This window comes from Mchenga conophoros, linkage group LG1, assembly GCF_057382185.1.
Source record: "Mchenga conophoros isolate Kocher_MC1m ecotype Shallow Benthic linkage group LG1, M_conophoros_male_GT1.1, whole genome shotgun sequence".
NCBI classification, from domain to species: domain Eukaryota; kingdom Metazoa; phylum Chordata; class Actinopteri; order Cichliformes; family Cichlidae; genus Mchenga; species Mchenga conophoros.
This window is the reverse complement of record NC_140526.1, coordinates 27,953,236-27,980,655: the sequence shown is the minus strand read 5'-3', so window position 1 is coordinate 27,980,655 and position 27,420 is coordinate 27,953,236. Positions and strand designations below refer to the sequence as shown.

Genomic DNA, 27,420 nt, shown 5'->3' with positions numbered 1-27,420 from the left:
TAAATGCTGTCATTGTCCACTTATGGACCTAACTGCTTGTGCCTTCTTCATAAGACGATTATTGCCCAAACACAGACTATTTTCATAAAAATCTACCAGCCAGCAAAGAAGAGAGAGACATGTAGCTGCATTTATCTGTGTCTATTCAAGAAACAGTGGTACAGGACAGTCATCATGTGTAACATATCAGAGAAATGAAGAGATTATGGTTAGAGGAGAGTTTTCTAACATGCAAAAATGGGTAGCAAAAATAATTTAGAAAAACAACAGCACCCTGAACATCACACCATTAAAGTATCATATATACAGTGGTTTAAAAAAAGTGTTTGCCCTCTTCCTGATTTCCTAGTGTTTTTCGTATTTGTCCCTCTTACATGTTTCAGATCATGAAAAGGAAGGTTGGAGTCCTGTTACATCTGGCATAAAACTAACACAGCATTTTAGAAAAGGAACAACGTATAAATATGATGACGTGATAAAAATGAAATGATCTGATAAAATATGCCAGGGACATGCTGGGAGGAGGCACCGGAGCAGAGCCAGGACACACTGGAGAGATAATATCTCTCGGCTGGCCTGGGAACGCCTTGATGTTTCCCCAGACAAGCTGGAGGAGGTGGCTGGGGAGATGGAGGTCTGGGCTTCTCTGCTTGGGCTGCTGCCCCCAAAACCCAGCCCCGGATAAGCGGAAGAAGATGGATGGATGATAAAAATGAAATGATCTGGTAAAATATGGTGGTGGCAGTTTGGTTGTCTGGGGTTGATCTGCTGCCTCAGGACCTGGAAGACCTGCTGTGGCAAATGGAAGCAGGAATTCTGGCTTTCTACCAAAATGTCTGACCATCTCTTCGTAACCTCAAGCTGAAGCACACTTGGGTTGTGCAGCAGGACAATGATCCCAAACACACCAGCAAGTCCATCTCTGAATTTCTTAGGAAAAACTAAATAAAGATGTTGGAGTGGCCTAGTCAAATCACCTTTTGTGTTTACTTGTGTTATGTTTGTCTAATATTTAAATCTCTTTGATGATCTGAAACATTTAAGTGTGACAAACATACAAAAATAGGAAATCAGGAAGGGGCGATCACTTTTTCACACCAATGTACATAACCTTGTAATTTTTGTTTAGGTAATCATCACACAATAAGTTGAGGTTTGGTTGTTTATTCACATTCATGTCCTCAGATCATGAACTGTGTACCAGACAGGTAATGAGAGTCTTTCCAGATGTTGGTCTCTCCATAGTTGGTGGTTCTCCTCTTACACTGGCTACATCGCCTGTACTCTGCAAGCTTATCAACCAGGAGAAGACCAGCAGACCTAACCACAGGGAGACAGAATTATTATGAGCTGTATTTTGAATGATGGACATGTTCAAGTTGAGACTGTGAGGGAAAAAAAATCAGAGAAACTAGTGCATGTGTCCATTCGCTACCATTTTCCAGAATTTATTTTCCAGTCTGGGTGCAACATAATTATAGGAGAAACAGTTAAAGCTCAAAGTGTGAAAAGAAATGTAAAGGAGAATATGTGACATCTATTTTTTTCTATTGTAGAGATTTGTGATTTGCATGTGGAATGATTATTTGATTTAGAGTTCTCTAGCATGTCGAGACTATCTCTCCACACCGTTACGTATTCCATATGTACAGGGTACGACCCCCCTTGGTCGTGGCGCGTGGATATTTCTTTAAGACACTCCGGCACGCCCGGCTACGCCCCACAGCATACGTATAAAACAGCTGTGCAGACGTGACACCGGTGATTGTTTGATCGGAACGCGTCTCCGAGTGGCCTCACGGTGGAGAGATAGTCTCTCACTAAGAGAACCAAGGTTACACCGTAACCGTACGATCTTTCAGAACTGATGTGAAAGTTTGTGCTTGTAGTAAATAACAGAGGAGTAGCACCCAACTCCACAGTTCCCCCTCAATACAAAAAATCCTAACTTTTACTCGATTCGTGCTATAATGTAATTCTCTGCCTCATCCCTTACCAGAATATATTTGACTCCACTTCACAAATTCTGAAGATTCACAAAGTGATTAATATTTTCCATCATTTGTTACTTTGACCGATTGCCTAATCTTGAAGAAGCTTAATTTATTGAACTTGCTATGAAAATGACCCAGTATGTCTGGATACTAGGGTATCTGAGTCATGCCATGTACACAGATACATTGAGGAAAGCTTTCAGATTTTAACCTGCCTTCAGATACGAACCTTCCTGCAGTTTTTGAGCTCTAACATTTCCAAAAACCTGATTGCCTAATAACAGTTTTATGAAATATTTTGGCCACCAGCATAAATATTATTTATTTAAATCAATGGCAGGGGAGCAGGGAGCCATAATCGACTCTGGGTGCCATCACGTATAGAGGTCTCAGGCTTCTGTCACCCGAGAATGAATTTCTTGGTTTTAGGAGGATATGTGCTGTTCATCTGAATATACTGAAGTAATTTCATAACCTGCAGGACCAAATGTATTATGTGCTGATACATAAAACCTTAGAATTGAAAGAAGGTGCACTTTCTTTCTCATATGTGTATCATGCATCAGACATCAACTTTAATATATTTGTGTATTTAGTGAAAAAGATATAAAAGACTGGAAGAAATAGACAACAGACATAGATTTAATGACTATCTGGCAAACAAAGAGGAGCATCAAGCAGCTAAAGAGGCAAATATGTCCCCCAGGAGGCAGTAAGACTCAAAAATAGGGCTAAAATAAAAGAGTAAATTTTGGACTCTGATTCATTAGAGGTCCAGAGGCTCTTAGAAGATCAGTGTCAGTAATTACATCATGGATCAAAGAGATGCTGTATTTTACTAACTATAAAAGTTAGTGTGATCCTGCCCCCGCACACCTCCGAAAGCGCCTCTCGTCTTCCTCTTGCTGGTATTTGTGCTTCACACTGCGACTCCAGTCTTGCTCTAGTGACTTGCTGATGTCCTGCATCTTCTCAAAGCGTTTGATACGATCGTGCATTAGCCTGGACAGAAACGAAACCACGAGAAGAAGAAAGTACGTTTCACAGTTATTATGTCTTCTTTTTCCTTACATGTTCTTTTTGGTCCATTTCTTTTATTTGCCTTTACTTACTCCATTTTATTGCGTCTCAACATCTCCTTTTCCTTCTCCAGCTGTGCCTGTTGGTTGTGCAGTTCTTTCGTTCTCTTGGTGGCAGCACTAAAATTTACCTGGAAGATCTGTCAGTGTGAAACGCATCACACGTCGCAGTTTTAATACAACAATGGACCGAATACGCACAGAGCAAGTATGACTAATGTTGTTGCAGTATGATAAGGCTAACAGTGAAATGTTAAACTGTTATGGAGGGATGGTGACCTTCTGCGCCCTTTCGCGGCTTTCTGCTTTGCACGCTGCTGTCTCACGGCGGCTGAACGTGGAGCTGTCAGGGTGGTAATCTGGAGGTTCTGCGCGCTTCTTTTCAGACATCTAAGGGCAAATTAACAGTCTGATTTTAGATTTTAGACTGAATGCAGATGGTCACATGACAAAAACGTGAAAACTACTTTTCTGGACAGTTTCCCTACATTCTCCCTATAAGTTTTGCGTGCTGTGTTTAGAGGTCCAAAGCCTCACCCGTGAGTTTTTGTAACTTTTTTTTGTAACCGTTTATGGACTATGGAAAATTTTTTTAATATGGTACATTAGTTTCATACCGATAATTGCTTGCGCTGAATTCATTCCAAATTCGCTACCAAGACTATGCGACTGACAGTGTTGGGGAGTAACGGAATACATGTACCGCCGTTACGTATTTAAAATACAAAATATGAGTAACTGTATTCCGTTACAGTTACCGTTTAATAAGGTGGTATTTAGAATACAGTTACTTTGTTGAAATAAATGGATTACACGGCGGTACTTTCCTGTTTCATATTGTTGCGGGTCAGGACTGTTTGGGTTTTGTTTGACAGCTGTTCTGTTGTTCCAGGGGCAGCGTTACGGTTGCCATGGTTACAGGGTGACGCTCTCTCTGCGTGTTTCCTGGGTGAGAGAGCGCCTTGTTGTTGTTGTGCTAAGCTAATAGGGAGAATGCTACAGGTATAGCTCTAAAGAACGTAGCCTCATGGGCAGTGTAGTCCGTGCTGCAGGGAGAATGGACTGCCATACCCGTTATGTGTTTGTGAGCGAGGGAGGGAGAAAAAGGAAAAGTATGAGCTGTCATTGAGCAGAAACGGGAGCTGGAAGCATGTAAATATAATAATAACCACTTCAGCCAAGAAGAGTGTCTGACGAGCCCAGCTGTAAGTAAGCTGTTAAGACTCGACTGTACACCGTGTTCGTGTTTTCCTCCGAAACAATAAGTTCCGCTGGAGCAGCCTTTCAACGCCTCTCTCTGTCTCTGGCTAACAAAGTTGACCCAGACAACAAAGTAAAGCTAGTTTTCAGCTACAAGCCCGACACGAACCCGACGTATTAGCCAGAGGTCCCTTTACTACAGTTCGGAGCCGCGGACCGTCAGTAACAGTAATAAATCACAGCAATAGTACATTCACGTAGTTGTAAACAGCATATATTAAGTAATTCAAAGTATTCAGAATACGTTACTCTCATCGAGTAACGTAACGGAATATGTTACAGAATACATTTTGGGGCATGTATTCTGTAATCTGTAATGGAATACATTTTAAAAGTAACCTTCCCAACACTGGCGACTGAACACAATTCTTAGCAAGAATTTGTGCCTTTGTGTCAAGTTTGAAAGTAACTTTGACTTGCCTGGGTTTCCAGAGCACTCTTGTATTGCTTAGCCTTTTCCCGTTTACGTTGGAGTTGCTGGGCTTGCTGCAAAGCTACTCTAAATCACACAGGTAAACATTACATGATGTATTTGTGATCACAACATATGATTATTTGAAACATCTGGCTTGTGGCACCTTTACACACCCCTTAATCAGATGTAGCTGGTCTAAACACTCCGTGACACGACGTTCCTGTTCTTCTTGAGCCTTGAATTTCTGTCGTCTGTCTATTTGAATCTGAAGCTCGTTCATGTAACGATGCTGCTGGATACTCCTGGGAGGCGTGAGTGGCCGAGCCAGGAAGATGAAGGAATTCTACAGAAAACCCAGAGTGTGGTCTAAATTTTAATACTGTGCTTTGCTTGATGGATATTGCTTACATGATCGAAATAAATTACATTTTATAAATGAGTCATGACGTCATCTGGTTAAAATCGCTAGTCACTGTTCACTGAGTCATTTCACATGAAACTTGAACAGTAACTGCGAATCACCAAAACTGTGATGTAAATGGTTATGGGAGTGTGGGAATAATCACAGTTTTCATTTATCTTACAGAATTCACAGGAAGCTGAGTCAGCTCCTTCTCTGACATTTGCAGGTTGAATGAAGCCACCTGTTCTTTCAGTTTCACCTTCCAGAAAAAGCAAAACAAAAAAGCCTTATCAGAAAGTCCATAATGAAAAGAAAAACAACAAAACAGAATAATAATAAAAACATTATAAGCAAAGCATATCAAACTCACCAAATTAACTTAAGATGACTTTTTGGATTCCTAAATATATCGTTAGCAACATTGTGATATGTTGTGTGTGTGTGTGTGTGTGTGTGTGTGTGTGTGATTCTTCTTAATTTTTCTTATTTGTTGTTCTTAAACAACAGTTCTCCATTATTTCTGAGTATGTAATTGTCTGCTTTTTCACTCATTTTTAGTCAGCCCTTGTGCCTAACCATTATCAGAGCAATGTTTTGTCATTTGCTGAGTCCCTTATCACTGACCTTTGAATCGTTCAAGCATTAATCTATGAAAATACCAAAGAAAACAGGCATAAAATAGTGCTTGGGCAATGAAAAGGCTGGTTATAAGCTAACAGTATGCTAGCTGCACAGCTGGCTAGTCCTTCATGGGGATCACACCAACACACATAGAGACAAGCAACCGCTGTCAGTCATATATCAAGAGTTCCCTCTCATAAACAGTATAACTAAATTCTTGCATAACAGTTTACGTCATGTGTCACAGTTCAATAAAGTTACGTTCACTTCAAAGAAGGTTTCATTAACACCAGTAAGCAACAGCTAACAGCAGCAAAAACAGCTGCAGTTACTGACGGTTCAACATGTCCTCAACATTTCATCTCAGTATGGCTGTCATTGATCAGAAACAGTGTGGGATCATCTTGACAGAGACGAGAACAAAAGCCAGCCAAGATCCAAAGGAGAATGTTGAGTGTTCTTCAGGAAGACTAGAGACTTCTTACAGAAATGACAACAAAGCTTGTTTACGAGAGTTCAAGCTGTGGGGAATAGAGAATAAATGTGGTCAATTGATCAAATATTGACTTTTAAGCTTGTTAGATTTGTATAAACTCTGTTTTTGCCTTATGTACTGTATTTTCATGTTTGTTTGTGCATGTGTCAATGAATCAGGCATAGTAACAATCCATTATTTACACATCAAACAGAACCAGAGTTGCATAGTGATAAACTGGTCCAGTGCAGCTCTCTTTTCACTCTGTTTATTCTTGGTAACTTTTGAGGGAATATCCTCTTAGAAATGATAATATCCAACTATGTGTTATTATTATTACAAATTAATTGTCTCTGTCTAAACAGGTAGTATTTTTAAAATAATAAAATCTACTGCCTGAAAACGATGTCATGTGAGTAGTGAAAGTGGATGAAAACAATAAGGTTACTAACAGGAAAAAACACCAAAGCAGAAGCAGAAGTGTATCTAGAACAGTCAAGGTGAGACAGTGCTAAAGTTCATGATTACACAAATGCAGTGTCATGTGCACATACTTGCATAATGTACAGTGGGGCAAAAAAGTATTTAGTCAGCCACCGATTGTGCAAGTTCCCCCACTTAAAATGATGACAGAGGTCAATAATTTGCACCAGAGGTACACTTCAACTGTGAGAGACAGAATGTGAAAAAAAAAAATCCATGAATCCACATGGTAGGATTTGTAAAGAATTTATTCGTAAATCAGGGTGGAAAATAAGTATTTGGTCAACTCAAACAAGGAAAATCTCTGGCTCTCACAGACCTGTAACGTCTTCTGTAAGAAGCTTTTCTGTCCCCCACTCGTTACCTGTATGAATGGCACCTGTTTGAACTCATCATCTGTATAAAAGACACCTGTCCACAGCCTCAAACAGTCAGACTCCAAACTCCGCCATGGCCAAGACCAAAGAGCTTTCGAAGGACACCAGGAAAAGTATTGTAGACCTGCACCAGACTGGGAAGAGTGAATCTACAATAGGCAAGCAGCTTGGTGTGAAAAAATCAACTGTGGGAGCAATCATCAGAAAATGGAAGACATACAAGACCACTGATAATCTCCCTCGATCTGGGGCTCCACGCAAGATCTCATCCCGTGGGGTCAAAATGATCATGAGAACGGTGAGCAAAGATCCCAGAACCACACGGGGGGACCTGGTGAATGACCTGCAGAGAGCTGGGACCAAAGTAACAAAGGTCACCATCAGTAACACACTACAACGGCAGGGAATCAAATCCCGCAGTGCCAGACGTGTTCCGCTGCTGAAGCCAGTGCATGTCCAGGCCCGTCTGAAGTTTGCCAGAGAGCACATGGATGATACAGCAGAGGATTGGGAGAATGTCATGTGGTCGGATGAAACCAAAGTAGAACTTTTTGGTATAAACTCAACTCGTCGTGTTTGGAGGAAGAAGAATACTGAGTTGCATCCCAAGAACACCATACCTACTGTGAAGCATGGGGGTGGAAACATCATGCTATGGGGCTGTTTTTCTGCCAAGGGGACAGGACGACTGATCCGTGTTAAGGACAGAATGAATGGGGCCATGTATCGTGAGATTTTGAGTCAAAACCTCCTTCCATCAGTGAGAACTTTGAAGATGAAACGAGGCTGGGTCTTCCAACATGACAATGATCCCAAACACACCGCCCGGGCAACAAAGGAGTGGCTCCGTAAGAAGCATTTGAAAGTCCTGGAGTGGCCTAGCCAGTCTCCAGACCTCAACCCCATAGAAAATCTGTGGCGGGAGTTGAAAGTCCGTGTTGCTCGGCGACAGCCCCAAAACATCACTGCTCTCGAGAAGATCTCCATGGAGGAATGGGCCAAAATACCAGCTACTGTGTGTGCAAACCTGGTAAAGACCTATAGTAAACGTTTGACCTCTGTTATTGCCAACAAAGGTTATGTTACAAAGTATTGAGTTGTATTTTTGTTATTGACCAAATACTTATTTTCCACCCTGATTTATGAATAAATTCTTTACAAATCCTACCATGTGGATTCATGGATTTTTTTTTTCACATTCTGTCTCTCACAGTTGAAGTGTACCTCTGGTGCAAATTACTGACCTCTGTCATCATTTTAGGTGGGGGAACTTGCACAATCGGTGGCTGACTAAATACTTTTTTGCCCCACTGTAGCTATTTTCCATTTTCCTATCAAAATATAAAGGAATGAGAAGTGGTTAGAGAATTCTGGTGAATTTTTTCCAAAGGTACGACTGACGTTTTAACTTGTTGTGACATGTAACAGCGGCATAACATGACAAGTTTCAGCTCTCACATCCCATTTTTTGAATGGAGACATGGTTTTGTTTTTGACCACAAACAATGGTTCCTAAGATACTCTCAAGTGAACTACAACTTTAAAAAAAAGTCACAATATAGAAAAGAGAATATCTATTTCTTTAAGCATATTAAAAACTTTAAATGACCTGGGACACTCTTAAAATAAAGGACTGCACTGATCAACTCATGTATGTCTATAAGTGCTGTATTCAGTACTGGTAGTGTATTGGTTTTGCATTAGTTAGATCCCATGTGTTGTTAATTGTATGTGTAGCAGAATAAAGACAGTACTGCCGAGTCTGGTTATGTGCTCATATGATTGACAGTGTGACTGAGCTTTGTGACTTGAGACTTTGTGGCCTGACCGAACCAACGCCATGTTTTCAGTCATCGTGATGATGCTACGTCCATTATTTGGGTGACGCTTCAGTGCAGATTATATTGTCTTACTGAACCGTTGCATGTGTTGCTGAGAAATTAAATGTTTCTCAGAGGATGATCACTAGTGTCTTTGGTCAAGTTTTACCTCTGGGAAAAGATCAAGTTAATGGATGTAAATGTTGCTTTATGGCAGTTGAAGTGTACACGTGCTCCCACCTGTTCTTCCTCCATGTACTGCTCATCCCTCTCTTGTTGTTTAAGAAATAGGAGTTTCTCCAGTGCTCTCTCATCTGCCTGCTGCTGTCTCCTCAGATACACTGGGACATTTCTTTGGGTCCACTGCATACACTGGTAGCACAGCTCCTATAGTCATAAGGAATCAAGCAAGTGACTGATACTGCACAGTGTACACTAAGCTTGCTAGCAAACCCTTATTTACACATCCAGCAGAAACCAGGGAAACACTGGAGCCTTGTTTGAAAGACTAGTCTAATGTAACCATGTAAGGACGATCTGATTTCCTCGTGTCAGCATTGTTCCCACATCATCATAATTAATGTTGTTCCAGGTTCAACATTGCAAGTGACCACGAGGACATTCCCTTTTTACTCTATTCTTTAGTAACTCCTTAAGGAATCTGTCTTTGGAGCTACTAATGAGCTGCTAATACAGTCAAGCCCATAATTATTCATACCCCTGCAAATTTTAACTTAAAGTTAAATTTATTTAACCAGCAAGTTTTTTGTGTGTGACTGGAAAGACATAGGTGGCTCCCAAAAGATTATAAGACGATGTACAAGAGACATTGTGGATTTAAAAAAAAAAAATTCTCAGCTTTTATTTACATTTGAGTAAAAAGTGTCATGTCCAGAATTATTAATACCCTTCACAAACTGTCACTGTCTCTGAGAAAGTTCTATACCATTCCAAATAGTCCAAGCTGTTCTAAAACATCCTAATTACCTGGATTAATAGCTGTTTTAATCAACTCAACAGGTGAACAGCATCTCTCTGCAGTTGGTTTGTGGACAGCAGAGATGGGCAGTAACGCGTTACTGTAATCTGATTACTTTTTTCAAGTAACGAGTAAAGTAAGGGATTACTATTGCAAAAAAGGTCATTAGATTACTGTTACTTTCCCGTAAGCATGCTGCGTTACTGCGTTACTAAAACCATGATTTTTTTGCGAGAGTGTCTCATGACAATGACGTAAGCGAGTGTGACGTTCGTGGCAACAGTTGTGTGCCGATGCTACTTCCGGTGCGGAAACTCCTGTGGGGAGCTTTGTTTCCGGTGTCCTATTTGCGCCCTGTTTACGGTCCAAAACAAGTTAAGCAAATGAATGAATCAAGCGGCGATTTACATTTTTATAGATGTCTTGGGCATTTACCCAATACTGTATATCTGTAAATGATGTTCATCGACTTGTCAATGTTTTTTTCCCCGTGCCCCAGAGCAAAAGAGAAAATGGATTCAAATGTTATATTTCTCAGTATCTGTAAACACCGGTCCCTCGTTTATCGCGGGTGTTGTGTTCTAAAAATAACCAGCGATAGGTGAAATCAAGTAGCCAATTTTATTTTTTGACGGTGCAAAGCGTTTCGTCGACGTCGTCGACATACAGTACTACACTTCAGAGTCACACTGCTAGCAATTGATGCAGCGATTCTGTACTGTACAGGAGAGACGTCATGGAGGAGATCGTCTGCAGCGATCAGGACGCAGGACACAATGTGATGTAAAAAAAAAAAGCTTGCACTAAAAATCTGCGAAACAGCGAGGTGAAAGGTGAACCGCGTTATAGCGAAGGACCACTGTAATTTTGAAGGTAAGTCACAACATACCCTTCGTAAATACTAATGTATAGAAACCCTTACCAGCAATCATTCATTTTTTGTGTGGCTTTTTTTCACGGCTTGTTGACATGCTGTGTAGGTGTGTACTTGACGAGCTGATATCGACATAACGGGGGAAACATCTGGTTTGACTATTCTTCACCTGTAGTTTGAATGCTGAACATTTGCCTGTTTAAATCATAAGACCAGTCACTATACAGAGATGTGCTTCTGAATGTGGACGATGTGTCTTCTGATTCTGTAGTGCAGTTCTGCTTGTGTTGAGTGATGTAAACAACTGATCGATCTAAACTCTTTAAACGTCAAAATTGATCATTAGATTCTTTATGACACAACAGTGGTGAGTGTTCCCACCTTCTGCTCTTTGTAACTTAACGTGATCTTTCAGTTTTCGATTTTTGGACATGATTTTGGAGTATATCTTCGCAGTAGCGAACTGGAAATGTACAACCCTACATCCGGTCTCAAAACAGGAAGTTAGCATTTTCTCGTGCACAGGGTCTGTTGCTACCCGATCGGTGCCGGAAACCCAATCGGTACCCTGCATGCGCAAATCTTACGTCACTTCCTCTCTTTGCCAACATTGCGACATTCAATATATTTGAATGGCATTTAAACAATGGATAATCCATATACAAACAAATTCATACTTTTCTGCTCAACAGCGAGTGTCCCCTGATTGAACAACAGCGCTGTAAAATAAGAAGAATGGCGCCTAATTACAGAGTTAATAATACAGACTTATTATGTCTATTATGTTAATATGTCACGTGAAGATTCATCAGCCAGATGAATTATTTACTGACAATTGACAGTGATAGTGGACATCATCATCCATCAATCCATCACTTCCAATCAATCCTCTCCACACAGACAAGCATAAACACACTCGACTATCACTAAATCAAATTTAACACAGGTTTGTAATGATGCTAATTCAGTTTACAATAGGGTTCATTCGCTCGGTCAGCAGGTGGCGGTATCCTCGTACACTGGGGAGTAAACTGCCATTAAACGAACAGAAGAAGAAGAAAACATCTGCACATGCGCGATACGGATCGGGTAGACCTGATTTGTACGGTCCGACTTTGCACATGCGCAGTAAGGATCGGGGAGTCCTGATACGTAACTATCTTTTTCTTTTTTGTCTACATTATATTGAAATGTTTCATTATTGGAAACATTTTAAGAAATACTTATTATTCTTAACATCTTAACAGATACTCTGACCCGTAACTATCGTAAAACGCTCTGACCGGAAGTAGACACCTTTCACGCATGCGGGGTACCGATCGGGTTTCCGGTACGGATCGGGTAGTGACAGGGTCTATGGGAAATTCACAGACAAACTCGCGGATTCTTCCACTGACCGCTGCGGCACACCTAAACCAGGGCAAACATCTGCCTGCTATACAGGTGAAAATAGAGCAACAGAACCGTTGAGTCTTTGATTTTATCTATTTTCCGCTGTGTTTCACTTGCATTTATTTGAAAGACTGAGTGTAAACACAATAAAATATTTTATTTTATGTGCTGGAATGTGCAGAAAATAGGTTTAAATGTTAAACAAATATCTTCCAGTCAGAGAATGTTGCATATAATTTAATTTTTGCTTGATGCCTAAAGTTAAAAGATTAAAACTAATAAAACAAGTTTTAAAAAGAGACTTTTCCATTTGATTACATATTATATGACGGATTATGCAGAAAAAGTAGAATTGGACTGAAAGATCTATCGCTTTATCACCTATTCAGGTTGTAAATCGTGTTTTTAAAAAGTAACTAAGTAATTAATTACTCTTTAAAATAAGTAATCAGCAAAGTAACAGGATTACCTTTTGGGGGAAGTAATCAGTAATTAGTTACTGATTACTTTTTTCAAGTAACTTGACCAACACTGGTGGAAAGTCATGGCTAGGAGAAAGGAGCTCAGTGATGACCTCTGGCTGCACATTGTGGCTGTTTACAAGTCAGGAAAGAGCTACAAGGCCATGTTTTCAAGTTCCAGTGGTTACAGTGGAAAGTATTATTAAAAAATACAAGATGTTCCGCACTGTGGAAAATCTTAGAGGATGTGGTCAGAAGCCAAAAGTAACACCTGTGCTGGCCAGGAGGATAGTGAGAGAGGTGAAAAAGAATCCAAGGATAACCACCAAGGCCATCCTGGTGAATCTGGGCTCTGCTGGTGGCAATTCCTCAAGGCAGACAGTCCAACCGATACTGCACACTGCTGGGTTTCATGGATGCAGACCAAGGAGGACACCACTTCTCCAGATAAGGCACACAAAAACTTGCTTGGCCTTTGCAAATGCTCATCTGGATAAAGAAGAAGACTTCTGGTCAGATGAAACGAAAACGGAATTGTTTGGTCACGATGATGTTTCCTTCATTTGGGGTAAAAAATAAAAAAGAGAAGCCTTCAACCCAAAGAACACCATCCCCACTGTCGAACATGGTGGTGGGAACCTAATGGGGGTCATTTTTCAGCCAATGGACCAGGTGACCTAATCACAGTAAATGACCACATACCCAATGAGTGGTGTGACTACAATAACCTAACTCTCAACACCAGGAAAACCAAGGAAGTGGTCATGGACTTCAGCAAGATAAAAACTGCACCCTGGACTCCAATGCCAGCACTAGATATTCCTCAATAGCAAGGGCAATCATAAAAGACCGCCTCCATCCTAACCACCATCTACTCAACACCCTGCCCTCTGGAAAAAGGTTCAGATCCATTAGTTGCAAAACCAACAGACTAAAGAACAGCTTCTTCCCGGAACATAAATACAAACTGAGAGTTTCTTACAATTATTCTGTTGATGCTACTTGCTATTTATTATTATTACTATTTGTGTGTGTGTGTGCATTTGTGAGTTTCCTTTTGTTTCCGTACAATATTCTGCTCCTCCTGTGCAATATTTCGGCAGATGTGCAATCCATCCATCTTCTTCCGCTTTATCCGGGGCCGGGTCACAGAGGCAGCAGCCTTAGCAGAGCAGCCCAGATCTCCCTCTCCCCAGCCACCTCCTCTAGCTTATCCAGGGAAACACCAAGAGATGTGCAGTCTCCATCCCTTAATCTCCATAGCCCTTCCACCCTTATTTATTATTAACAATATTTTATTATGAGGTCTACATCGTGTACATAGTGTTCCTACATCGTCTGTTCTGTGAGACGTCGAAAGAGAGGTAAGCGAGCCGGCGTACTCGTGCGTTTGAGGAAACGCGGACTGAGAACGGCCCTTCCTGGGATCTTCCTTTCTAATGTTCGCTCACTCTGGAATAAGATAGACGAACTGGCCCTGATGAGAAGCATGAACAAAGACTTTGCCTCCTCCTGTGTCTTATGTTTTACGGAGTCGTGGCTCAGTGAGGACATCCCGGACTGCGCGCTCAAGCTGGAGGGCTTTCATCTGCTGCGCGCGGACCGGCAGGCCGCTCTCTCCGGTAAAACCAAAGGTGGAGGTGTCTGCTTCTACATCAATAGTGGCTGGTGCACAGATGTAACAGTGATTGCTCAGCACTGCTCTCCCTCTCTGGAATATCTTTTTATTCACTGCAAACCGTTTTATTCTCCGCGGGAGTTTGCTTCATTCATCCTGGCCGCTGTTTACATCCCGCCAGACGCAGATGCGCAGGCAGCTCAGTGCGCACTCGCGGAGCAGATTCTCCACACGGAGCGGACATTCCCGGACTCTCTCATCATTGCTCTTGGGGACTTTAACAAAGCCAATCTGAGCCATGAGCTTCCAAAATATAAGCAGCATATTAAATGCCCGACCAGAGAGGAGAGAACATTAGACCACTGTTACAGTACGATCAGCGGGGCCTATCGCGCGGTGCCCCGCGCTTCACTCGGACTTTCTGACCACGTCATGATCCACCTAATCCCCGCGTACAGACAGAGGCTGAAGCTCTCCAAACCTGTCGTGAGGACCAAAAAACTGTGGAGCAACGAGGCTGTGGAGGAGCTTCGCACGTGTTTGGAGTCTACAGACTGGGACACAATGAAGGCTGCTTCTAACAGCTTGGACGAGTTTACGGACACTGTCACCTCCTATATCCACTTCTGTGAGGACAGCATTGTGCCATCACGCACCAGGGTGAGTTATAACAATGACAAACCCTGGTTTACTCCTAAACTCAAAAAGCTGTGGCTGGAAAAGAGTAAGGCGTTCAGAAGCGGAGACAGGGACTGCTACAGAGAGGCCAAGTACAGGTTCACTAAAGAAGTGGACATTGCCAAACATCAGCACTCTGAGAAGATGCAGCAGCAGATCTCAGAGAATGACTCGGCCTCTGTGTGGAAAGGTTTTAGGAATATAACAAACTACAAGCCTAAAACCCCCCACTCCACTGATGACTTGCTCTTAGCCAACACCCTCAACGACTTTTACTGCCGTTTTGACGAGCCATCAGGCAGCCTTCACACCTTCAACGACCCCAACAATAGAGGCACTTTGGACACTCATTCCCCCACCTCTCCCCCCTCCATAGAGCCATCACCACCTTCAAACTGTTCACCTGCAACACCCGCCCCCTCACCCCACACAAAAGAGGATTTCACACCACCTCCTCCGACCACAACTCTTCATATTCACGAAGCAGATGTGAGGAAGCAGTTTAAGAACCTGAATGCTCGGAAAGCTCCCGGCCCAGACGGCGTGTCTCCTGCCACCCTCAGACACTGTGCAAACGAGCTGGCCCCAGTGTTTTCTGGCATCTTCAACTCCTCACTGCAGGCATGTCATGTGCCTGCCTGCTTCAAGTCCTCCACCATAATCCCTGTCCCCAAGAAACCTAGGATCACTGGACTAAATGACTACAGACCCGTGGCTCTGACATCTGTGGTCATGAAGTCATTTGAGCGCCTAGTTCTCTCCCATCTCAAGACCCTCACGGCCCCCCTCCTGGACCCCCTGCAGTTTGCATATAGAGCCAACAGGTCTGTAGACGACGCCATCAACATGGCCCTACACTTCATCCTGCAGCATCTGGACTCCCCAGGAACCTACGCCAGGATCCTGTTTGTGGACTTCAGCTCTGCCTTCAACACCATCCTTCCAGACCATCTCCGAGGCAAGCTTTCCCAGATGAATGTGCCTGATCCCATCTGCCGGTGGATCACTGACTTCCTGACGGACAGGAAGCAGCACGTGAGGCTGGGAAAGAATGTCTCGGACTCCCGGACCATCAGCACCGGCTCCCCTCAGGGCTGTGTTCTTTCTCCTCTGCTCTTCTCCCTGTACACCAACTGCTGCACCTCCACCCACCAGTCTGTCAAGCTAATCAAGTTCGCAGACGACACCACCGTCATTGGGCTCATCTCGGACGGGGACGAGTCTGCCTACAGGAGGGAGGTTGAACGTCTGGTGTCTTGGTGCAGCCACAACAACCTGGTGCTGAATGCCCAGAAGACAGTGGAGATTATTGTGGACTTCAGGAAGCACACAGCCCCACTCCCCCCCATCATCCTGACTGACACCCCCATCACCTCTGTGGACTCATTCCGCTTCCTGGGTACCACCATCACCCAGGACCTGAAGTGGGAGCCCACCATCACCTCCGTCATCAAGAAAGCCCAGCAGAGGATGTACTTCCTGAGGCAGCTGAAGAAATTCAACCTGCCAACACGGACGATGATGCAATTCTACACTGCAATCATCGAGTCCATCCTCACCTCCTCCATCACCGTGTGGTACGCTGGAGCCACTATCAGGGACAAACAGAGACTGCAGCGTGTTGTGCGCTCTGCTGAGAAGGTGATTGGCTGCAGACTCCCATCTCTGCAGGACCTGTACACCTCCAGGACACTGCGGCGTGCAGCCCGGATCTCAGCTGACCCTTCTCACCCTGGACACAGTCTGTTTGACCTGCTCCCCTCAGGCAGGAGGCTCCGGTCCATTCGCACCAGAACCTCTCGCCACAAGAACAGTTTCTTCCCCTCTGCTGTTGGACACATGAACAATAACCACATGATTGTCCCCGCCACTAACACATGACCCTACGCTGTGTCACTGCATCATTTCATGTTTGGCACTGATCACCACCTGCACTCATGTATATATCTTTCTACGTAGCACTCATAATTCTTATTCTCATGTATATATCTCATGTATATCTCATGCACATATCTTTCTTTCTACATAGCACTTTAATTCTTATTGTCTGCACTGAAGCACCGCAGCAATTTCCTAATGTTGTAAACCTCAACATCTGGCAATAAACCCATTCTGATTCTGATTCTGATTCTTCTTTCTTGTTTTCTTTACTTTCACAACTTTGTGGTCTTGCTTCCAAATTTCAGTGTGCAGACCAAGCCTTTGATTGATGTAATAGCCAATAAAGGCATTTCTATTGATTATTGAGAAGGGAATGAATAATTCTGGACATGACACTTTTTGCTCAAATGTAAATAAAAGCTGAGAAATATTTTTTCACAATGATGCCTCTTGTACATCGTCTTATTATCTTTTGGGAGATGCCTGTGTCATTTCCAGTAAAAAACAAACAAACCCTTTAATAAAAGTAACTTTAAGTCAACATTTACCAGGGGCATGCTGCCTGAAAAGAGGATAAATAATATCCATTGGCTTACCAAGATAAGAAAAACATCTGAAGCAGAAAGATAAAATTATACAGTGCACTAGTGTTGTCAAGTTGAGACAGTGCTGAAGTGTATGTTTACATGAAAGCAGCTACACATGCACATACTTGCCTGCCTAGAGCAGTTCACAGAGTGCTCTTTTAGTTTAGGCAGGGCTTCATGGGGTGACTTGGTGGTGGCGGACCTGAAAGTAGAACCATATACTTTACTGTGTACTGCACACAGACGACAATGAATTCTTTGTAAGTATGTGGTTTTGTCATTTGATATTAACCACTGTGGGTTCCTTGTTAAAAGGAATTTCTAATTAAAATAGTAAACTTTTTTATGAAAGCTTTCATCCTGGTTAATATGTTTGCAATCCACATTACTGCCAAGGCACATTATTGAAGTACTTGATGATGGAAAAGTAAAAAAAATAAAATAACATCAAAATAAACAGCAGTGGTGCATTTAAAATGACACATAATTAACCATATCTACAATTTATAAATTACAGGTTTTAAAGTTGCCTTCCGGTGGATTTAGGATCGTATATCATGATAAATCTTTCACCTTTACAATTTAGCCAGATTACAGGTTTGTGCGTGGAAGGTAGCTGTGCATCATTAATAGACAAGTATACATCCCCAGGGCAGAGACAATATGTGCCAACATACACCAACACTGAGTGCTCAGCTCTCATGTACTCATCAACCTGTAAACTGACACGCACCGTGAAGAGATAGAGAGAGAGAGAGAGAGAGAGAGAGAGAGAGAGAGAGAGAGAGAGAGAGAGAGAGAGAGAGAGAGTGTGTGTGTGCGTGTCTGGGCCTGTCTGTGTTTTTGTATCACTGTGTACAGGGTACCTGTCTCTACCCTCCACAGGGGGTTTTGGATGTAGTTTCTCAGTCTTCAGAATGACAGTTTTCACCTTTGCAGGATGCAATGTCTGATGGGAATCAGGTTCTCTAAACTGGGGAATTTCTGTAGAGACACACAACACTGTGAGCAGGTTCAGTGCCATGGGTTCAGTTACCTATCTATTCCTTGTTATCAAAGACGTGTTCATTGGTAGAAAATTTTAGGTCGCTCTATATAGTGTCAGAAAAAGCTGTGGGTGCAACCACTTTATCTTCAAGTGTAACATATACAATATGCTCATTGGCGTTCTTAAAGAAAATCAGCCAACAAAATAAATTTCCCTTTCACTTCAGTTCAGCTTGTTCTAAAACTGGAAAAGAAGAAAACAAGTCAGTATAACCACAGACTAATAGTTTTCCTGCATAATATCTTCTTTCTTTTATTTTTCAATACCAAACTGTCATAAAACACATAGGTACATATAGAAGTAATAATCTTTTCCTGTTTTCCTGCATAATATCACCATAAAATCACAATCCTGCAGGCAGTTTGACAGATTTAACAAACAAGACACTACATTTTGCTGCCGATAGTATTTTGGATTTTTCCATCTAAAGCTAAAGCAATCATATGCATGCTCAATGCCATTTATTTTTAATACCATTTAATCTATTTCTGCTTCTATAGTTACTGCAGCTCCAGCTCATCCTGACTGTGGGAAAAGAATTTTGTTTTTTCTCTGTTGTTAAGCCATTTAGAACAACCTGTATTTGATTCAGTGCACTGTCAAATCCCAGCTCAGCACAGAATTGTTAGGCTTGTGCAAAAGGCTCATTCACCTCCTCCGTTCCTTGGGTCTGGAGCTGATGACAAGCGCCATCCATTTTCATCTCTGGCTTTGTTGCCTGGCTGAAGACAGCGGACAGCTTGCAGGGTGACAGGGTTTGCAGTATGATGGTTTTCAAACCTGGATAGTTCACTGGGCTTTAAAGAAGTAGTGCTCCCAGGTCTCTGCAGGGAAGAAATACCAGAGTACATGTATAATGCATTAATTTTACACTGTAAAACTGAAAAACAAACATTTTAGCTTACCTTGTTAATGGCTAAAGGCAACATACCGGTTCCATCCATGGCATTAATAAAAGCTCTATTAAATTTCATCTGGACCTTTAAATTGATGAGAGATTAGTTAATTTTCAAGAAAAAAAAGTTGTAATGATTTCACATAATAAGAAATACTATGAACAACCACCTTGTTGTTCTTAAAGGAACCTTTGAAGAGCAGCAGCAGAGTCTCCCTAACGCATCCCTCAGACGGTTCTCAACTGAATGGAGTAAGGTAAGCGACCCATGTTGTAGGTGACGTCAGACGCCGGAGAATTGGCGGAAAAAAAGCAAATGGTAGCAGAGAGTTTAACAAAGGTTTTTCAAGCTTCAGTATTACCAAATATACTAATCAATTGTCATATAACTAACAACATCTGTTTTATCATCTCTAACACCCTGGAGGACAACGGGGAGAGTTTAGACGCTCTCCAAGATTACATCGACCGCTGTTTTCAAGATTTAGTAATGAAGAAGGCCCAGAGTGCATCCTCCCCGGCCAAAATTGAGACGCCGTCATCGAAGAGATGTCGCCCGGCAGACTCCCCCGGTACAACATTGCCTGCCGGTGTTGTGCCAAAAAGTGATTGTCTGCCAAAAACTGATTTCCGGTATTTGCCAAAAAGCGATTGCTCATATTTAAAGTGCTATAAGTAACTTGTTGGGCTATAATATGTTAAACATATGTCAAATGCATCCCTTATGGATGACATAAAGTCATCTTGAGCCACAAACAACATTCGTGTAGCAAGATACAAGCCGCAATCAGTTTTTGGCAGCGACTTTTATATAACCTTTATTTATGCAGTAAAAAAAAGTCTCATTAACATTAAAAATGTATTTTGTAAGAGTAAGTTGCCCAACAGGACAGCAGAAATGGCAGCAAATATTACAATAGTTCTGTAAAAATATTTTAAGTGGGGATAAAGGACCGGATTGGTTATAATGTAAGTACAAGTTGTAAAGATACTTAAAAAACAGATAATGTTTTAATTCTTTATGTAACCCCTTTGTATCCCCTGTTCAACGAAGTCCATTTACGAACATACGTAAAGATATTACACATAAAAAATACACAGAAACACTGGAAATCAGTTTTTGGCAGACAATCACTTTTTGGCACAACACCGGCAAAGACATCGCAGACATCCTGGAGTCAATCGACAAGCGATTGTCCAGTTTCGATGCGAAGCTGTCCCTGGTGGAGATTTTACACCGGGAATTTAAATCTCTGAGAGAATCCCTGGAATTCAGCCAGCGGCAGGTGGAAACGCTTGCCGCTGAAAATACCACGCTACGGGAGTCGGTCAAATCTCTCACCGATAACGTGACCCAGCTAAACATTGAAAATAAAAAAATAAAAGAGTCCGTTATCGATCTACAAGCCCGTAGCATGAGAGATAATCTTGTGTTTTCTGGTATTCCAGAATCTGCCGGAGAGGACGCGGAGGCAACGGTGAAAAGCTTCATCAAAACCCACGTGAAGCTGCCGGAGGACACCGTAAAGAACATCGACTTCGATAGAGTACATCGCTTGGGGGGCGTGAGGTCGCGGACCGGGAGACCACGGCCTATTGTGGCCAAATTCGGTCAATTCAAACAGAAGGAACAGGTGAAGAGTCGCGGCAGAGAGCTGAAAGGAACGGACTTCAGCGTGAACGACCAGTTCCCCAAAGAGATCCTGGAACGACGCAAGGTCCTGTTCCCAGTTCGACGTAGCTTCATCCAGAAAGGCTCCCGTGCTGTCATCGCCGTAGACCGGCTATACGTGGACGGACAGCTCTACCGCGACCCCGGCACCACACCGTGGTTATATTGACTACACTCCAGATAAGAACCGCTACACTCTTTTCTTATTCATTCACACTTTCTCCTTTAACATCTGCTTCTGTTCTATGGGAAGCAGGGAAAGCTGTGATGAGAGGTAAAATAATTTCTTTCTCATCACACAAAAAGAAAGAAGAAAACAAAAATATTCAGGAATTAGAAAAAACCATCAAATCACTAGAAGAAGCCTACGCGTGCGACCAAGATCAGGAAACATTGAACAAAATACGCAAGACAAAACTAGAATTAAATGAAACTATTAATAAAAAAACACAATTCCTTATACAAAGACTACGCTTGCAGAATTTTGAACACAGTAACAAATCAGGTCGATTTCTAGCCAACCAGTTAAAAATAAATAAAGAAAAAACAACTATATGTGCTGCTAAAGATTTATCGGGGAACACAATATATGACCCTGGAAGAATAAACAACATTTTTAGGGATTTCTATGAAACTTTATACTCACCACAAATAAACCCATCTAAAAATGAAATTGATCTGTTTCTTGACAACGTAACTCTTCCAAAATTACTAGACAGTCAAGCAATGGAACTGGATTCGCCACTGACGCCAAGTGAACTCCAGGAAGCCCTGATAAGCATGCCCAATAATAAGGCTCCAGGTCCAGACGGCTTCCCTGCAGAATTCTACAAAGAATTCTGGACAATTCTGGCACCAGTATTCCACGGCATGTTGCAGGAAATCAAGGAAAATGGCAGACTACCACCAAATATGAATTCTGCCAACATTAGTCTCCTGCTAAAACCAGGCAAAGACCCTTTATTTCCCTCAAGCTATCGTCCAATTTCTCTTTTAAATGTGGACCTTAAAATAATCTGCAAAGCTCTCTCAAAGAGACTGGAGAAAATAACCCCCCTCTTAATTCATCCTGACCAAACTGGTTTCATAAAAGGTCGGCACTCCTCAACAAACACTCGTAGATTACTTAATTTAATAGACTACTCATACAATAAAAACATCGAAACCATAATATTATCTCTAGATGCAGAAAAAGCATTTGACAGAGTTAACTGGAAATTTTTATTCGCAACTTTACACAAATTTGGTTTTGGAAACTCTTTCATAAACTGGATAAGAATATTATACAATTCCCCAACAGCTCGTATCAGAACAAATGACCAGACATCCTCCAGCTTCTGTCTCCTGAGGGGCACCAGACAGGGATGCCCACTCTCCCCTTCACTTTTTGCAATTTTTATCGAACCTCTAGCAGCAGCATTTAGACAGGCTACAACAATTAAGGGCATAAAATGTAAGAACATAGAACATAAAATCAGTCTCTATGCGGATGATGTGTTGCTTTTTCTGCAAAACACACAAACCAACCTCTCTGAGGTAATTACTCTAATAAACTGGTTTTCAAGAGTTTCAGATTATTCAATTAACTGGCCAAAATCTACAGTTCTCCCCATTAACTGCTCCTTCCATAATTCTTCCTCTGCCCCACTGCAATCCGGAAATATTAAATATTTAGGTATTAATGTTTCTCCTAAGCTTTCAGACTTAACTAAATTAAACCATATCCCACTTCTAAAGAAAGTAGAAGGCGATCTGACTAGATGGAAATCTTTACCCATATCACTCATGGGAAGGGTCGCCACTATAAAAATGATGATCTTGCCAAAAATAAATTACTTATTTTTGATGATCCCTAACAAACCATCACAAGATTGGTTCAGATCTCTGGATTCATATATTTCCAAATTCCTTTGGAAAGATAAACCCCCGCGTATCAGCTTAAAAACGCTACAAAGAACCAAGGATAGAGGAGGATTAGATCTGCCTAATTTTCACCAATACTTCTTAGCCAACAGGCTTCAGTTCATCTCAGAATGGTTAAAACATACCTTCTTAGATGAGCCCTGGCTAGATGTTGAACAGGCACTATGCAAGGATCTAGAGATTTCAGACCTACCATTTATTAGCTCAAACATCAAAAGACATGAATGCTTTAAAAGTATCAACATCAGCTTTTCTCTGACAGCATGGTGGGAGTTTCTAAAAATAACGGAGTGTTCATTAATCCCATGCAAACGTACACCTATCTGGAATAACCCTGACATATTACAAAACAATAATATGATTAATTTCCCAGAATGGAGTTGTAAAGGAATTAAATACTTAGAACATATATTAGAGGGAACAGAATTTATTCCCTTTGACAGACTAGTTGCACAATATGGGATCAACAAGAAAAGATTTTTAGAATATCAACAAATTAAATCCTTAGTAAAAAAGAAATGTAACCTCAGTCAAGTTGAATTACAAACACCACCAAGTGCGGCACATTTCCTTACTCTTAAATCACCCAAATTATTATCTAAAATATACAGAACACTTTCTAAATTAGATGAATCAATATCCCTTCCTATTGCAAAGTGGGAAGCAGATTTATCAGTCAGTTTAGACCAAAACTTCTGGTCTCAGGTATGCTTAAAAACCTTTAAATTGATTAAAAATCCCAGTCTGCAATTAATACAATACAAAATACTACATAGAGTGCACTATACAGGTCATCGTATGTTCAAGATGGGCTTTACATCTTCCAACAACTGCTCACACTGTCAAGGCAATACACCGGACAATTATATCCACGCTCTTTGGTTCTGTCCACCAGTGCAGAAGTTTTGGCGCGAGATATGTGAAGACTTATCGAAGTGTCTGAAATGTAACATTCCAACTTCCCCCTTAGTGTGTTTTTTGGGCAGCTTAGATAATGTCACTTCAGAAAAGAATATAGCCCATATGATCTTCACTGCCCTATGCATAGCCAAGAAAACTGTCCTCATGAACTGGAAAAATAAAAACAATCTTAATTCTAACCAATATAGAAATTATCTATTAGATTACATTAGTCTTGATACAGCCTCTGCCACCACATCAGATCAATTGCTCTGGGCTCCTTTGATCAGCTCCATCACCTAGTGGGGGTGGGGGGTCATAGTTTGGTCCCGCCTTCACTGTTGTGATTGGTGTGGGGGTAGGGACAGGCTTAGGGCGTCGGGGGGGTTCCCCGGAGGCATCTTCCTTGGGGAGCTCAACCCGGGGTAGCGGTCATGTCCGGTTGGGGGCTCTTTTGGCTCTCGGGTGACTGTTTCCTCGTGGCTGCGTGCAGCGGGGCTAGGGGAGGGTCTGTGCTGACGGACGTGGGTTACTGACCTGGTAGCCTGTCTGCCCCTGGGTGGGTCCGGGATGGGCGTGAGGTTCTGGGGGCGCTCCGTCTCTGGGCTGGGGCCCTGGCCGGGCCTCGGGGCCTTGGGTCCTGGTTTGTGTGTTGCTGGGGTTGTGGGCGGGTGGGTGCATGGGGGCCCATCCCTGGCGCAGGGTGCCGCCGGTGCGTCGAGCCACCTGGGGGGCTCTTCAACTGGTGGGGGAGATTGTCACACCTAGCAGGAGCTTTCCTCTCCCCAGGAACTCTCTGCAGGAGGGGGAGATACAGGAGAGGTGGAGGAAGATCTCAGCCTGGGCGTCTATTGTCTCATGTAGTCTGGAAGATGAGTGGATGGTGGGGTGGGTGCAGTTTTCTCTGTGGTGGGGTTGGGTGGACTGTCCCGGGCTCTGTGGGGCCGGGGGGCGCTGCTGCGCTGGGCCCCGGTCTGGATGGGCCTGGGCCCCCTTTCCCTGGTGGGTCGCGGAGTATGGGAGTGCCTACTGGGGTCAGCGGGGGAGCTGGCCCCAGGGAGGGGTCACTTGCCCCTCCCTTCCTTCCCTCCCCATCTCCAGCTGCCTCCCTCCTCCCGCTCCACCACAACCACCCACACATGCAGGGCCTTGGAGTAGGGGTAGGTCACCAGGGTGCAGAGGAGGCTACCCCCCCCTCTGTCCCCTTCTGGCTGCCTCTGCCTCAATTTTATCCCACAACTTAGACATTCACATTACTCACACTCTCATTACACATACATATAGGATCTTGGGGGTGGGCACGATACACGGAGTCCAAATTACCATCAGGGTGTACACCTCACCCCTGGCGTCGTTGCCCACCTCTCAATTTTGAATACACGTAGACATTGAGGGCTAGCAGGAGGGACTATGCGCTTACCTGCTGCTCTCTGGCAGGTAGCTCCATGCCCTCCTGGGTTTTAATTGCACCTTAGAACACACATGCATCAACACTACAATGAGCGGGTGGAGGGAGGTCTGGAGTCTTCTCTCACCCCCGTTCTCTGCGGCCTGCTGGAGCGGGGGGGCTGGGAGGAGGAGTTGGCCGTCCGACTGCGGTCTGGAGTGTGGAGCCTTCCTGCTGCTGCGGAGTCGGGGCGGTCTGCCTCTCCCCACCGCAGGGAAAAGGGTAACATCACCTGGGTCTGGGTGCAGATACCCCCTCCAGGGGCAAGGGTACCTAGACCCGGTTTGTAGAGTACGCTTGGGGAGTGTGATCGTGTGTACAGCGTCGCTTTATGTCTGTCTCCACGTTGGTTGAGTGTGGAGTAAGTGCATATGAGAGCATGAGGGTGGGAATGGATGTTTGTATCTGTGTGTGCCTGTATGTCTGTGTCTATATGTCAGGTTGGGTATCAGACGCCACCTCTCTGGGGACATCTCAGGCCCTCCAAGGTTTGGAGGCCTATCTCCACCCACCACCACTTCCCCTGCCAGTGGCGGACTCCCTCAGGTGTCGGTGCGTTGGTGGTTCTTTGTGTCTGGGGGTGGGCGTCCGGGTACACACCGGCTCACTCCTTGGCGGCCACTTATCGGGGCCTGGAGCCTGGGGCTCGCTCGGGCCACTTCGGAGGTGGGGTGCCCCCGGCCTCTCGGCCTGGGGCTCGGTCACTCAGGCACAGCTGGCTGCCGGCGGAGCTCACGGGCGCGTCACTGCAACTCCCCCTGGCTTCTGCTCCGCGGCTGCTGGGCGAGCCCTCATCTGGGACTCTCCTCAGCTCTTACTGGGACAGTGGCGCGGCTGCCCCTCTGTTGGTCTTCCTTGGTCTCTTGTGTTCTGGGGGCCTCTGGATGTCTGGAGTTTTGATCTCCTCCATACCTGCTTCATACCCTGGAGGACGGGGCTGTGGCTCCCCACACTCCCTAGCAGATCGTTACATGGAGAAACCTTTGGAATGCAAGCATGCTGATCCACACAGGTATGCACACAGGTGTACACACGGGTATTCACAGACGCAGACTACAGCTTTCTATGAGAGCAGCTGCTCATCTCACTGAGTTAAAACACAACTAACCCTGACATGCAAAATCAGTGGCCACACTGATAATGTGCTCAATTCATTTCAATGGGCAAAAGAAATTGCATAAAAAATGTAATATCTCAAAAAGTATAGAAGTTATGAGCACCAAGAGATATAGCCAGCATAAGCAGAAAGGGCAGATTTTTTTAAAGTTTGAATGGCAAAAATCGCATAAAAACTGTGGGGCCAGTTAAGGGCCAAAAAACGTACGGAAGCAACAAGAACTAGAAAAAGTTGCATTTCCTGTGAAAATGCAGTGTGAATGCCGTGTATTGGAATCTGAAAACAGCAGAAGGAGAAATATCTTCTGAAAAAACGTAGTGTTTGCTGAAAACTGCTGCATTTGAAAAGGTACACTGAACAGTGTCAATAAAGCACAGTGAGAGCAAATGGAGAAGATGTGTGACAGCCACAGGTAGGATTCAAACCTGCACCACCGTGTCTCACGGCGGCTGCTCATCTCACTGAGCCAAACTAGCTCTCATCCCAAAGAGAGATATGATGAGAGAATAAATGTTCAGTTTGTGCTGGAAAGAGGTGAAAAGGCTGAACTTTCTGCTGAAAACAGATGAAAAAGCTGAAATGGATATTAGAAAATTTGCTAAAATAATTAAACATTGCAGAATTTTAATAAATTGGCAGAAATATTGACCAGGCTGCACAACCTGAAGTTCCGTCAGCTTGAAGTATTTGCGGAAAACATGTTGTCATGGGCGAGATTCGAACCTGGGCCTCACGCTCTGAGAATGATTGTTCATCTCACTGAGTGATCACATTTGTAATGTGGTTCATACATCAAAATGGGCCAAAAAATGGCATAAAAAGCTTAATATCTCAAAAAGGATAGCCGTTATGAGCACCAAAAGATATAGGAGGGATTAGCAGAAAGAGCAGAGGAAACATATTATATTAATCTGTCACATTAAAAGCTGCGGATGCGTAATCCTCCTTTGTCTGTTTTAAATCACTGTCCTAAGCAAAGCTCACTGGAGCACTGCTAATAGCTTCAAATACAAACCAAGCA

The 27,420-nt window shown here is 43.2% G+C and overlaps 1 protein-coding gene across 2 annotated transcripts; it reads right to left on the bottom strand.

Annotated features, from left to right (window-relative positions):
• Positions 1-1,082: 1,082 nt before the first annotated feature.
• Positions 1,083-19,912, bottom strand: LOC146583513 (coiled-coil domain-containing protein 81-like). 2 transcript variants are annotated; one of them, XM_085272733.1, is made up of 14 exons: positions 19,804-19,912; positions 19,511-19,583; positions 19,351-19,425; positions 19,098-19,269; positions 18,264-18,381; positions 17,527-17,599; positions 9,168-9,314; positions 5,333-5,410; positions 4,922-5,091; positions 4,754-4,832; positions 3,353-3,463; positions 3,107-3,213; positions 2,871-2,996; positions 1,083-1,320 (listed from the first exon to the last, which is right to left on the bottom strand). In XM_085272733.1, the coding sequence occupies exons 3-14, from the start codon at positions 19,417-19,419 to the stop codon at positions 1,182-1,184; spliced, it is 1,389 nt and encodes a 462-aa protein (XP_085128859.1). In that variant the 5' UTR covers positions 19,420-19,425; positions 19,511-19,583; positions 19,804-19,912; the 3' UTR covers positions 1,083-1,181. The 2 variants fall into 2 exon arrangements, with proteins under 2 accessions (XP_085128859.1, XP_085128864.1); XM_085272738.1 differs by having other exon boundaries at positions 19,377-19,425.
• Between the last annotated feature and the right edge of the window lie 7,508 nt (positions 19,913-27,420).